Source organism: Pleurodeles waltl, chromosome 1_1, assembly GCF_031143425.1.
Source record: "Pleurodeles waltl isolate 20211129_DDA chromosome 1_1, aPleWal1.hap1.20221129, whole genome shotgun sequence".
Lineage (NCBI taxonomy): Eukaryota > Metazoa > Chordata > Amphibia > Caudata > Salamandridae > Pleurodeles > Pleurodeles waltl.
The window spans coordinates 567,174,614-567,188,784 of record NC_090436.1 but is presented as its reverse complement, the minus strand read 5'-3'; the positions used below and the strand labels follow the sequence as shown (position 1 = coordinate 567,188,784).

The 14,171-nt window shown below is 45.8% G+C and overlaps 1 protein-coding gene across 1 annotated transcript in view; it reads right to left on the bottom strand.

Moving 5' to 3' along the window:
- The window catches only part of PPIP5K2 (diphosphoinositol pentakisphosphate kinase 2), a 1,112,711-nt gene that overhangs the window by 346,817 nt on the left and 751,723 nt on the right, over positions 1 to 14,171 (bottom strand). The window contains exon 27 of the mRNA XM_069226183.1: positions 11,454 to 11,546. Coding sequence (XP_069082284.1) covers positions 11,454 to 11,546 — 93 coding nt within the window. The remainder of the gene's footprint in view (positions 1 to 11,453; positions 11,547 to 14,171) is intronic.

Sequence of the window (14,171 nt, the reverse complement as noted above, 5' to 3'; positions counted from 1 at the left end):
CTTGGTCACTTAAAACCTACAGCAAGGCCACTGTATCCCTTATTATTATATATGTCTCCTCTAAGGAAGGCCTATGGAATCCCATGGCAGGGAGCTGTATTTTGTTAAGAGATATGTTTTACGATATGCCTAAGCAGCAACACTTCCAAACTGTTGTTTTGCTGGGAGTAAAATTGGTAGCCCCATTGGCTACAACAGAGTTATTGGGTGGCATCCAAATCAGACTACTCTTGACTGGGACTACCAAAGTGGGCTATGTAAGTTATTTAATTAATTGTGGTGTTAAATGCGATTTGATGGCTACATCTAAACTAATGTCACTTTTAAAGGTAAGCAATTTTTGCGAAGTTACCACTCTGTGCCCCCAGCTAGACCAGTGGCCTCACAAAGGCACTGACAAACAGACAGCTTTATAGCCACCTGGGAAGACATGTGAATGACTCCAGGCCAGAAACAAAGGCTGTTACCGCACTGGAGTGTGTGACGACCTTACACAGGATGGCTTCCTGGAGTGTTAGCCCAAAAGGTGGGTTTCAAAGGTGACACTGCCTTTGAAGTGCCAACGTGACAACACAATCAGGAGGAAAAACAGTTCCCAAAACCAGTTTTCCAGGGGCATGCAGCCCCATGGTAGCCACACCTCTGGGGGTAGGCTACCAAGGTCCTTAAATTCAAGGAAGAATTCTGACATGCTTACTGTGGTACAAATGGTGCACTATGGAAAGCCAGATGCCACACATCACCAGAACTGTGCCATCAAAGAGGAGGGGACCAACTAGCCCATTGGCTAGTGACCATGGTGTCCCCACAGGGCACTTTACTGGGACATAATGGGAACCCCTGGCACCCGAGACCTCAGTACTCGCTGGACGTGGAAGAAGGACGAGAAGGCCACCACTTTGCACCCGTTGGAAACACAGTGAGAGGTTGTGACGTCAGACCAACTGAACCTGCTGCATGTTGGGCTTGTGGAGTTTGACCCTGTTCTGGGTGCCTTAGGGAAAAGCTGTTTCCCGGCCCCACTTCGAAGCAGAGACTCCAAGGGTCAGTTGGCTGCCCCCCTTTCCGCTCAGGAACGGCACTGGCAACATCAAAGCTGAAAAAGCACAAGACGCACCTCTGATAACCATCCCAGACGTTTTGCCACTACGCACCCCAAAGCACAATTCGGAAAAAGCCAAAAGGTGCCCCCATGTCTGCTTGACTCATGTGTTGGTTGTGACCGGATTTGCCAGCCAAGGAGGACACCAGCCTCCACCAAAGATTTGTCTTGTGACCGCAGTGTTGCAAAAGAAAAAAGTCTGCATCAGCATCCCTTGGAACCCTGCAAAGAGGACTTAGTTGGACCTCAAGACCCTTGGACAGAGTTGCCCCTGCTCACCTGTGGACCGAGGACTCGACCGGACTTCACCCCCTGTGGACTGCACAGCATCAGGAACATCCTTGAGCATCTTCCGGCCTGCATCCCTCTACATCAGAACCACTCCACTGACGTCTATAGCGACCATCTTGTGAAGTTTGGATCTTGCTTTAAAATTGCTCTTGTGGCCAGGTAACTGTCTAAAGTATCCTTTCTGGGAACCTAGACCTCTGTCCTGTCAGACTTGGTCGTCCAACTTGGGCCGGAAGTGTCAAACTAACTATTTACAAACTTTTCAAAAGTTTCCAAACTTTTTGTTGGCCAATGCATATTTGCAGTTCATTTGCGCATATTTGCGGTTGATGGCCAATGCATATTTGCGGTTTATTTATTACTTCTAAAATCTTAATGTCCGGAACCCTCTGGTGGATTTTGGTGGTTAAGGACTCTAAAAATTCCTAAAAATAAGCTCAGTTATTATAAATTGGTGTCTTGTTTCTTCCGTGTATTGTGACTTTATTTCATTGCCTGTGCTGTTAAATGCTTTACATATTGTTCCTATGCCAAGCTTTATTGCTCGCAGCTACAGCGAGACAGGGTTGAGCTTAAGTTAAGTAAACATACCTGACTGGACCCGAAACGGTATTTGTGAGCGTACTGCACGGTCAGGCTGCCCAGGCATATCATACAGTACACCCAACTCCTCACACACTGTATTCCTATGAGACTGGGAGGTGGAAGTGTGGTGCTATATGAGACCAATAAAGACATAATAATTCCTAGCTTCAAGCAATGTAAATATGTATTCCTTTTAGCAACTAAGTATATCAGTAATTGAAACTAGAACAAGTGAACATTTCAGTATTGAATTAAAGGTCCTAGCTGTCCATAAGCACATTCTGCTCTGGCGTATATGGCAAGAACTGAAGACAAAAAAGGACCTTAGAGGGACAAAGGAAAAAGGGGAACTCTCCACTCAAAAGCAAAAGGCAACAAAAATGCCTCTATTTCCTGCATCTCAGGGGTTATTTAAACATATTAAATTCCCATCAGAACACTGTATGTGAATGAAACAACCAGTTAAATAATGTAGTTCATGTGGAATGTATAATTGTATGTTTAGTAGCAAAACTTTGTATTAGGTGTTTAGCCATTGTGGCATAAAAGTAGAAGTTGGCTCTTGTAAGTGACCACCATGAGCCTATTAGGATACAATCCCAATCAGCTACTGAATTCATCATAGGTGGAGCTCCCTATTGCAGGGGAAAAAAGGGTAGAACAAAATCCTCTACTGACACTACCCCAGGGCAACAACTTTTCAAATACAGGGACAGATGTATATTGAGCCTTTAAATATCACCATGCAATCAATTGAGTCAGACCCTCAAGGACAAAGGACTGCAGAATTACACTCAATTGATCATCTAAAAATGTGTAAAGGGAACTGTCCAAAAAGATTTATGAATTCAGGCCCTGGTACATATTAAGGCAATTTCAGTATAGTGGAGTCAGAAATTCCCTGATGCAGAGGAGCCACAGGCACCGCAGATAGCAAAAATAGTGTGAATATTTATAAATACTCAAGTCAATCTCCATACCAGTGGAGATTGGCGTATTTGTAAATATTCACACTCACCCAGTGGACTCTGTGTGGTGGATGAAATGGGTGATTTAGTGGCCCTCTAGCCCTGATGAAAAAGCCTTAATTTTCACTAGAACTGAAACTTGTTGGCAACTCATGATTACTGGTCAGAACATGCAATTTTATTTTTTATCATATGGATATCAGTTGGCTGAATGTAATTCTGCACTCCGCTGTCTTTGAGGTTTGCCTTTATCTTGGTAGGAATGTTTTAGAGAAAGCATTCTGATTGTCTGATCCGACAGGGTGCATCTGCTACCTTTCAGATTAACTGACTTATTGATGTTAGTTCACTTCACAGCTTTGCCAGTGGATTACTAGACAACCAAGGTCTCTTGACCACAAAGCTTGCTGAAAAGGTAGCAAAGCCAAAAGATCTTCCAAAGCCCATTGAAAGCTCCTCACTAAAACATCCAGTGATAAGACAAACAGAAATACATAATTTCAGAAATTAGACTGACTACAGTATACTGGCATCTGGTACTCCATCACAGCAAACTAGATATGCTGCCCTTCAGAAAGCTTCCCCTGGTGATAAACATGAAAGCAGATACAGGACACATTGTTGGCAATGTATCAGGTGGACGAATCTGTGGCATCAACATTGTGATTATTCTTCACTGCAACAGACTCCAGAAAACTAACCTACGTAAGAAAAAATCTTCAGAACTCTTGCAGGTCACGGACAAGTTACTTAGCTTCGGTAATGCCTTATGTGGTAAACACTATATCGAGTTGCATATTTCTTACCTTTGAATTCTCCCCAGGCGTCAGACTGGATCTGAAAGATTTTTGTGAGCAGTACCCCTGTGCGCCGTTAAGCGGCGTCGATCAGCTCCGTGTCCGTCATCTTCCGCGCCAGAAATACCTTGTGGGTTCAATTAAAGTGCCACCCAGGTGCGCCAATGTCAGTTTCTTTTCACAACCACACCAGAAGAGCAGAGCTATGAAGAACACCGACTACTGGTGTCTCAAAACTAAGGACCTTAAAGGGGAGACCCTGACCCAACAAATCAGTTCGCAGAGCGGGGAGGATGGATGTGTCAGTTAGGAATCTGCAGCTAGATATATTCTCTACCAGATAAGGTGTTACCAAAGGTAAGCAACTTGTCCTTCTGACAGAGACTTTCAGATACAGATTCCTTACCCCTGAATAGATACCCAAGCAATACCACCCCCAGAGGTGGGTCTGCGAACCAAGATCAAACTAGAAAGTCCTGCAGGACCGAATGGCCAAAGGATCATCCCGATGCACCTGAGTCTCCAGGAAGTAATGTTTGGTAAATGTGTGCAGCGATGCCAAAGTTGCTGCCTGACAAATGTCCAGGACTGGAACTCCACATGCTAACAGTGGTTGCAGCTTTAGCCCAGGCAGAATGAGCACATAAACCCATGGGGATGTTGCTGTTTGGCCAATGTGTAGCGGATCCTAATGCAGACTACGACTCATCGAGAAATGGTCAGCTTCTGCACTGCCCAAACTTTCTAAGCATTCACATACTCCAACAATGAGTTGGTCACCCACCTGGAACTCTTTTGTACGATCATGATAGAAAGCCAACGCTCTTTTTGAGTCCAGGCAGTGGAGTATCTCCTCTTCCATAGAAGTATGCGGGGGGTATGTAAAAAGTAGGCAAGGTAAGGGATTGGCCTACATGAAAGGGTGTGACCACTTTTGACATAAAAGAGGCCCTAGTGCGAACCACCACTTTGTCAGGATAGAAAGAAAGGTAGGGCAGCTTAGATGACAATTCCTGAAGCTCACTCACTCTGAGGGTAGGTATAACTGCCAGAAGGAAGGCTGTATTCAATGTAAGAAGCCTGAGAGGACAGTTGTGGAGAGGCATGAAAGGAACGAATATCAAAAAAGTAAGCTCCAAATTCAGATCCCATTGGGGCATAATGAATGGGGATTGAGGAAAGGTTTGTGAAAGACCTTTGAGGAACCTATGTACAATAGGAGACCCAAACAAAGAAAGTTGATCAGGAAATAGCAGACAAATATTCCTTAATAGTGCCCATAACAGGGCCCTGCTGGGCAAGGGACAAAATGAACAGGACCTCAGTGAGAGAGGCAGAAAGAGGGGTCAACAGACTTGCCACTCATTTATTTCAACCACAGGCGTATACCACTTTGGGGGATGGATGCCTGGCTGCCAAGATTATGTTAGAGACTTCAGGAGACTGTCAACTGCTAACAATCTCCAAAGAATGTGGAGAGTGAACAGGTTAGGGTGCAGAACCCTCCCCTGCTGCTGCAACATAAGATCCTCCTGAAGTGGCAGTCTGACTGGAGGATCGATGGACATGCTCAGCAGCTCGGGATACCAGACTCTGCAAATCCAGTCTGGCGCCACAAGGATTACTTGGTCCTAGTTGTTCCTGATCTTCCTCAGATCTCTGGGTAGGAGTGGTATGGGCGGGAAGGCATATAGAAGGCCTGAACTGCTCTGAAGACAAAAAGCGTCACCGAGCGATTGCCACCTCAGAAGCGTCAACGCACCAAACTGCTGACACTGTGTGTTCTCTGTGGAGGCAAACAAATCTAACCAAGGCTCTCCCCACTGCTAAGAGGGACCTTGCGCCACCCTGGATGCAGACAATTCGTGATCCACTAGGCATTGCTGACTGAGTTTGTTCACTCTAGCTGCCAGGTGTTGAACCATCAGGAATATGTCCTGATGTTCCAGCCACATCCAGAGGCGCACAGCCTCTTGACAAAGGGCCCACAACCCAACTCCGCCCTGCTTGTTGCAGTACCACATGGCAGTGGTATTGTTCATGAACACCTGCACCATCTTTCCCTTGATAGAGGGAAGAAAGGCTTTCAATGCCAGCCAGATTGCACAGAAATCCAGCATGTTGATGTGGAGTCTCATTTCCACCAGAGACCAGATGCCTCTCATCTCCACCTCTCCCAGATTGCCTTGCCATCCCAGGAGTGGCACATCTGTCACTACTGTCAGATTTGGTTGGGGAAGGGAGAGGGATCTGCCTCTGACCCAATCATGGTTCGTTAACCACCACTGCAGATCTTTCGCAGCTCCCTCTGAGATCTGGGCCCTGTCGGAGAGATTCCCCTGATGCTGCGCCCACTGGAACTTCAAGTCCCACTGCAAAGCCGGCAAATGCCATCTGGCATGTACTACTAGCAGGATGTAGGAGACCATAAAGCCCAACAGCATCAGAAGCATTCTCACTGAAATCCAGGATAGAGGCTCAAACATCGGTATCATAGCCTGAATATCCAGGACTCACCGTTCGGGAGGATAAGCCCAAAACTGCATTGAGTCCAGAACTGCTCCAATGAAAGGGAGCATCTGAGAAGGAGTCAGGTGTGACTTTGGCACATTTATAGTGAACCCCAGGGAATGCAGGAGGCGAGCTGTAGTCTGGAGGTGGGGGGCGACAGCCTGGGGTGAGCTCGCCTTCAACACCCAGTCTGCGAGATAGGGGAAGACCGAATTGCCTGATTTCCGCAGATGAGCTGCAACCACTGCCATCACCTTGGTGAACACCCAAAGGGCGTTGGTAAGGCCAAAGTGGAGCATGGAGAACTGAAAGAGCTTGTGGTTTATCGTGAGCCTCAAGTAACATCTGTGGGCAGGCAGGTCAGGGATGTGACAATAAGCATCCTACAAGTCCAAAACTACCATCCATTCTCATGGGTCCAAGACAGACTAGACCTGGGCCAATGTGAACATCCGGAACGTCCCCTTCTAGAGGAAGAGGCGGGGCTTCGGATATCTAAGACAGGCAAAGGCCCTTGTCCTTTTTGGGGACCAGAAAGTATGGGAATGGCAATCATAGACTACTTCTGGCACTTGGGGGCTCATTCTTACTTTGGCGGGCGGCGGAGGCCGCCCGCCAAAGTAACCCCGTCAGAACACCGCACCGCGGTCGAAAGACCGCTGCGGTGATTCTGAGATTTGCCCTGGGCTGGCGGGCGGCCGCCAAAAGGCCGCCCGCCAGCCCAGGGCAAATCAACCTTCCCACGAGGACGCCGGCTCAGAATTGAGCCGGCATAGTGGGAAGGTGCGACGGGTGCAGGGGCACCCGTCGCGTATTTCAGTGTCTGCATAGCAGACACTGAAATACTTTGCGGGGCCCTCTTACGGGGGCCCCTGCAGTGCCCATGCCATTGGCATGGGCACTGCAGGAGCCCCCAGGGGCCCCGCGGAACCCCCTACCGCCATCCTGCTCATGGCGGGTTTCCCGCCATGAACAGGATGGCGGTAGGGGGTGTCTGAATCCCCATGGCGGTGGAGCGTGCTCCGCCGCCATGGAGGATTCCCCCGAGCTGCGGAAAGTCGGCGGGAGACCGCCGACTTTCCGCTTCTGACCGCGGCTGAACCGCCGCGGTCAGAATGCTCGAGGGAGCACCGCCAGCCTGTTGGCGGTGCTCCCGTGGTCGGTGACCCTGGCGGTCACCGGCCGCCAGGGTCAGAATGACCCCCTTGGTCTCTCCCTACGGCTCCCTTGGCCTAGAGAGATGTAACTTTCTCAGGAAGGAAGGACAAATGATCCTCCGTCATCTGCTTGTAGGATGGTGGTATGGACGGAGGAGTAGTCTTGAAGGGAAGGGAGTAGCCCCTTCATACTATCTGCAAAACCCACCTGTCTGAAGTGATGGTCTGCCGGTGGGGCAGGTGATGGCGAATCCTGCAGCTAACTGGTCCTTTGTGGGGGGTGGAGGCAGACTAGGAGGGTTCAGAGGCTGCTGCAGATTGGGGAAGGGATGCGGCAGACTGATTAGACCGCTGGCCAACTGATCCAAAAGGTCAGTGGGTCCTGCACCCTCGGCCTCAAAGAGTCAGGGAAGCATGCGCAGCATGGTGACTGGTTGGGAACTGCCACAGTTGGAGACCCCTTACATAGCCATAAAAGGGGCAGACGGGGGACGGGGGGTTGGGGGGGGACCCCAGGACCTGGCAACAGCCTGAGAATCCTTAAAGCGCTCGAGTGGAGTTTGCCTTATCTCTGAAGAGACGGGTATCATTAAAAAGCCATGTCCATCAAAGAAGCCTGGACATCTCCAGAAAAGCCATACATCCTCAGCCAGGCATGGCGCCTCTTGGCCACTGTCTAAGAATCCATTCTACCTAGCAAGTTGGTCATGTCAAGTCTACAATGAATTGTGAACTTTCCTGTCTCTCTCCACTCAGCAACAGCCTGAGAGAGTATAGCCCTGGTCTCCTCCGCAACCTGTGGCAGCACTTGCACAACCGTATCCCATAGCTTGTGGGAATAATGATCCAGAAGGTATGTGGTCACAGACCACAATGCAAATCTAGTGGAAGAAGACATCTTCTTCATGAATGAATACAGCATGTTGGATTCCCTATCTGGGGGAGCAAAAGGGAAAGCACCATGGGAGGTAGAGGCTTGGACCACCAAACTCTGTGGGGTGTGGCGTCAAGAAACATGGGTCCCCAGCTGCACAGCGAAAGCAGCGGGAAATCGTCCTGTTCACAAGAGCAAGGTGCTGGGTTTGGGCCAGGTACCTAGTAGGACATCGCTAAACAGGAGCAGGAGTTCAGAAGAGTAAGCTTCTGGTTGCAGCACCTGTATGAAGAGATTAGTCTTGGTGGCCACCAAGTGCTGATAAAAGTACAGGACCTCAGCTGCCCTCCTCACCACCACAGCATAAGAAGCTCCCTCCTTCGTAGCCAGAAAGCATGCCAGTATCTGGAGAAGTGTTCAGGCCGCTGGCCTCACCTAGGTCTTCACGTCAGTTCATTTCTTCATGTGGCTGATATTCCAAAGGGTCCAGCGACCCCTTCCACTCATCACTGAAACTTAGCCGATAAGAATAGGGCTCAGGATCCAAATGAGGATCCCCGCTCCTGCTCTGTGTGGGAGTGAGGAATTACAATGGATGGCACTCCTCATGGGCGCGGACGGTGCCGGGAGCGTCAGCTGTCGAGGTGGTACAATCGGCGTTGGTCCAGATCCAGGACTAGATCCCTGGAAGCCCCTCAGATCCAGGGCCGGAGCCACTCGCACAGAACGCAAAAAGGCCCCCTCTGACACCGCGGGGCCCAGAAAGGAACTTCAGCTGGATCAGGCTGCCCAAAATTGAGGCGCATGGCCTTGTAAAATTCTCGGAGTTGGGTATGGGTTGCTTCAGCTTCCGGAAACTCAAGAACGTCCTGAGTCAGCAGAGGTTCCTCAGGAACAAGGTCTAGAGCGTCAACGCTTCTTTGTTACACTGGCCGACGAGTGAGCAGAAGCCGAAGAATGCTTCAACTTCTTGGATATCTTCTTATGCCTCAACTTATCTGATCGTCCCGAGGACCTGGAGTGGGACGACGACAACTTCAGACTCCGCAACCGTTCCTGGGACCTTCCTCTCGACCAAGATCTCAACTTGCGGGGAGTCGCGTGCCGGGACGCCATCAGCTTTAGGGACCGCTCTCTCAAAGTCTTCAGATGCATAGCCCGGCACTCTGACACAATTTTGGGTCACAGTCACGCTCCAGACAACAAAGACACACGAGGTGCGGATCCGTTATGAACGTCGCCCAATGACAGGATCCTCAGGGCTTGAATCCTGTCTTCCTAGAAGAAATCCTCGACACAGCAGAAGAGTAATCTCTTAAAGAGACAAAAAAAATCAAAAAAGACCCATCAAAAATTGATTGAGGTGTACCTCCCTTAGATCAGCATTGGCTGCCGCGGAAAAAAAATAACTTACATCAGCGCACCTGGGTGACGCCTATATAGGACCCACAAAGTAATTCCTGGAGCTGACGATGGGCGCAGAGCAGATCAACACCACTTACCAGCGCGCAGGGGTACTGCTCACGAAAATCTTCCAGATCCGGTTTGATGCATGGGGAGAATTCAAAGGTAAGGAATCTACAGCTAGAAGTCTCTATCAGATAGGGACGACAAAAAGGACACAAACTACAACTGGGAAGTGCAAGGGTGTTAGAAAAAAACGTCTCCCTTCATAAACCTTTGTGCTGAAAACATCTAAAAGATCGGAGATTAATTTACTTAATACAAATGCTAAGATGTTATAAAACACTCTAGGTTTAAGCTCCTATCTTGCATCATCTTGTGTTTGTGGTAAGAGGCGCCAACCGCAATAACAAGGACCTCACTGGTTTGGGCACATGAAGAGGAAATCATTTTGAGGGCACTAGCTTAGGGTCCAAGAAGTACGAAATAAGAAAGGGTTAACCATGTAATGTACATTTTCTTGTGGGGGGAGGGAGTACAGTTGCTACTTGGTACGAGCATACAGACCGAGCCTAATCGACCTTCTGGGGAGATCTGGCAGGGACAGATGGTTCAAGTAACTTGCTTTACCTTGCATTTTTAAGATATCCACAATGGCAGGGAGCCAACGATTTTCTCACATGACTGTCAGAAAAAACACCCAGAATGAAAGGACACTACTTACTACTGAAACGTTCAAGCATTGTATACAGAATGAAAAATGCAAAGGAAAACAGACAAGGATGCCCAAAAAGAAGCCAAAGACAAGAGACCTAGTCAATCACATATAATACAGTGAGAAAGAATCTCAAATTCAGTTATGAATGAGTCAGCTTGCAAGCTACAACAGACACATGAATGCATTGCCTCAGGGACTTTCAAAATCTTGAAGTCATAGGCATAGTTCTTGGTAATCTCACATTCTGACATAAGGTGCTAAAGAGCAAGAATAAACTGTAAATACATTTTATTTTTTAACTAAATACTTGATGGCTAGGCTCTCCTTAGGGGCTATTGCAACAAAATAATTAAGAAAAATTAATTTAAGTCCAAGAGGCACATTTAAAACTGTACACAATAAAACACAAAATTAGGCAGAATGTGGAAAAAACATTAACTGTTCATGCCTTTATATAGCAATTATGCATAGAAATTATCTCTACATTTTATTGTCAGCAACATTAATAATAGTACCATTTTCAGAGGACTGTTTGTCTGGAGAACAAACTGGTGTATTGTTTTACTTAGAAATGTCAGCTGGGTGTATAATAAATCTATGCAAAGCGTCATCTTTGTAGAATATCAGATTTAGTTATGCAGTCAGTAGCACAGGAACATAAATGTTGACTGAGCTCATGCAAATATTTTTCCTTTGTGGTCATGGGATAGCTTTGTACCAGTTAAAATATATTTAGCATATTGCACCAATGTACGCATTGTACCAGTTTACATATGTTAACACACAGGCAGGGACCAAGAGACAGTAATTGCAATTTGTACCCATAGAGCATATATGAAACCGGCATAGCTGTCAGAAAGCGGTAAAAGCTTAAGGGAAACAACTAGGCTAAGGGTCTAGTCCAGCCACCAATGCAGATAATATGTTGTAGTCTTAAGCAGCAGCATACACAAGGGAAGGCAATGTGAAAAAGCTCAGCGCTTCTAAATGGTTGGAGTGGAGACAACTGGGATCTGTGGATGGCAGGGTAAGAGGGGGTGCCTTACCTCTTACTTGAGAGGTCCCAGGGTGCCTCTTTTCTTTACCCTTCCCAGAATGATAAAGTTTTTTTTTCCACCCCTCTTTCTGTGAGAGGTACTCTGCAGAGGAGAAATATTTTTATGTGAATGTGTACATTTTTTCCTTTGTATGGCAGGAGGGGTATGTCGCAGATTCACATGACACCTATTGCAGAGGAGATCTCTGCTACTACAGATGTTTCTACCACTATCACTGGTGGGCAAACAACTGAAAAAGTGCACGTACCTCACAAAATCAAAATACATCGCAACCATGCATTTCTAATCAGTTACTTATGATTGACTCAATATATCATAATTTACCTAAATTAATAAATATCTTGGACACCAGTGGCTGACAGAAATCGTCTTTAGAACACGAGTTCAAATCCCTCACATGCAGAACACAAATCTGATTTCATTTTAATTAGAATCAGAGGCATAACGGTGGGGCTACAAAACACATACGAATCAGTTCATCACGAGTAAGTGAGGGTGACAAGAGACAATTAAAAAGCTTTGGATACAGTGAAGGATTAGCCATTGAGGCAGGAGCAGCAGATCACAAATAGCTAAGGATGAACTTGTTCCCCAGAGGAGCTACTAGTCTGCTGATAGCACTTACTAAAATCACTCCTAACAAATGTACTCATGTGTGGGCCAAATATTCAGTGTGTAAATGCAGAAACCAAAAAAAAGTCCTAAATAGATGAGGTTTTGTTATCGAAACAGACTTGGCATCCTCAGTCTCCTTTTTTAAGGTTTGGACATGGGGTTCTGTTGGTCTGTATTGAGTCCGTTTACTTGTACATGGTACTGTTTACTTTTCATTATGGCATTATCTGTTTATGCTATTTTTTAATAACATGTTTATTTAGAGAGTGCGTTAATGAATTTTTGAATTGGTTCTAAAGAACAAGTTTCTAGAAAACAAAACAAAAAACAAAACATGACAAGAAGGCATATCATGGGGGAGCATGATTGTCTTTACTAGGGACACACCACCACTGCTTTCAATGAGGAATTAAGGATCTGCTGCTAAATGAATAAGCACATTATGCATGATGAACATTGAAACACCATAATAAAAAGAATAATAATCAATGGCAGATTAACATTAATGTTCAATTAAAAAACGCTTTGACGGCTTAAAAGATACGATTTTAACACAGAGTTCAATAGGGGCCGTCATTTTAACGAAGAGAACAGTGATTTTATACGTGCATGAAGGTCAGTTAGTAAGCATTGTCTCAAAGATCATCAAAAGTGAAAATCTAGTTGTAAAAATAAGTTATTTATATTCCATGATGCTTTTTATCTACCAAACATACCCTTTAAATATCTGTACTCAAGAATATGCTTGGGAAACCATTAAATGTAGCCTTGAAGACACTCAACATGTTTTAAATGGCTCAACTATACATTTTTCGGATTCATATTAAACTTGCTCATTCTCACACTGTCCTGAATAAGAAAGAAGTGGCAACTTCGGTCACTGGATATGAAAGCTAGGTGAATATCAGAAGTGTGATTGAAAAAGTGTATATACAAGATGCGTCATTCATGGGTAGAAAGCTATCTGCAAGGAAATATTTCTCATGTACTGTCTTACCTGTCTCCAAACATTCCAACAAGTCCAAAACCAGCGATTTACAGATGATGGATATGACTGGAGACACGAAGGCAAAATCTCTGCTTAACCTATCAAGTTAACATTCAGAGTCCACTTGACTATTCATTACAAGCCAAGGGTGCTTGCAAATTACATCCAGAAAAATACAAGGTCTGCCAGGCATATGCCCTGAAGATAGGCCATGCTATGTCACTAGCCAGCTGGGATGAAGTGATGGTTTTGATGAACGGAAGGGTTCAAAGAAGTATGAAATATACTACACAGACCAGTAAACAAAGTCACTTGGTAGTAAGACTGGTACTGCCAGTTCATTAAATCTCTTCCATTGCCAACTATTTTGAACTATACTGCTACACTGTGGCACTGGGAAAAACTATCCCTTAGTATTTCAAGTGAAGATCATGGGTACACATAGCAAGTTCACCACAACTCTCTTTACTTCCTGTATGCCACACTTAAATTGTTGAGTCAAAGTTACGTAGTGGGAAATGGAAAGAGCCTACTAGATTAAGATTCCCCTATGATCTATTGTTCTTTACTGTTTTTACGTACAACACTCTCCTGGGCAAACTCATGGGACACAACCATCAGGCATATTACATTGGCAGTGCAGTGACAACATGGGACAAAAGAGAATCAAGTAAAGCAACAGATGTAATTAACTGAGTATATACAGCGTGGCCTACATAGTTTCCATCCATAGAAAATAATCTATGTTTCTGTAAGGTGAGCGTAGCTGCCAATGCTCAGGTATAGAGGGTATGAATCCATACAGTGAACTGAGCTTCCGGTAAACCATGCTAATGGTAACACAAGAAAAGTTTAAAGGTACATGAAGACTACCGGAGACTCTCCTGTGATATGCATTCTCTTTATAACTATTAGTAGAGAATTTGAGTATAGCTGAACTCCACAATGTGGTCAATGGCAGACCAAAGAATAAAGGCTCACATTAGAGACAAGAGTCAATGAACCGAAGAAAGATACAGACAGAAATCTCCTTTTTATACATAAGTTTGAAATTACTGTGCAAGTGGAAGAATGCACCTACACAAAATAAAACCTTGTCTCTG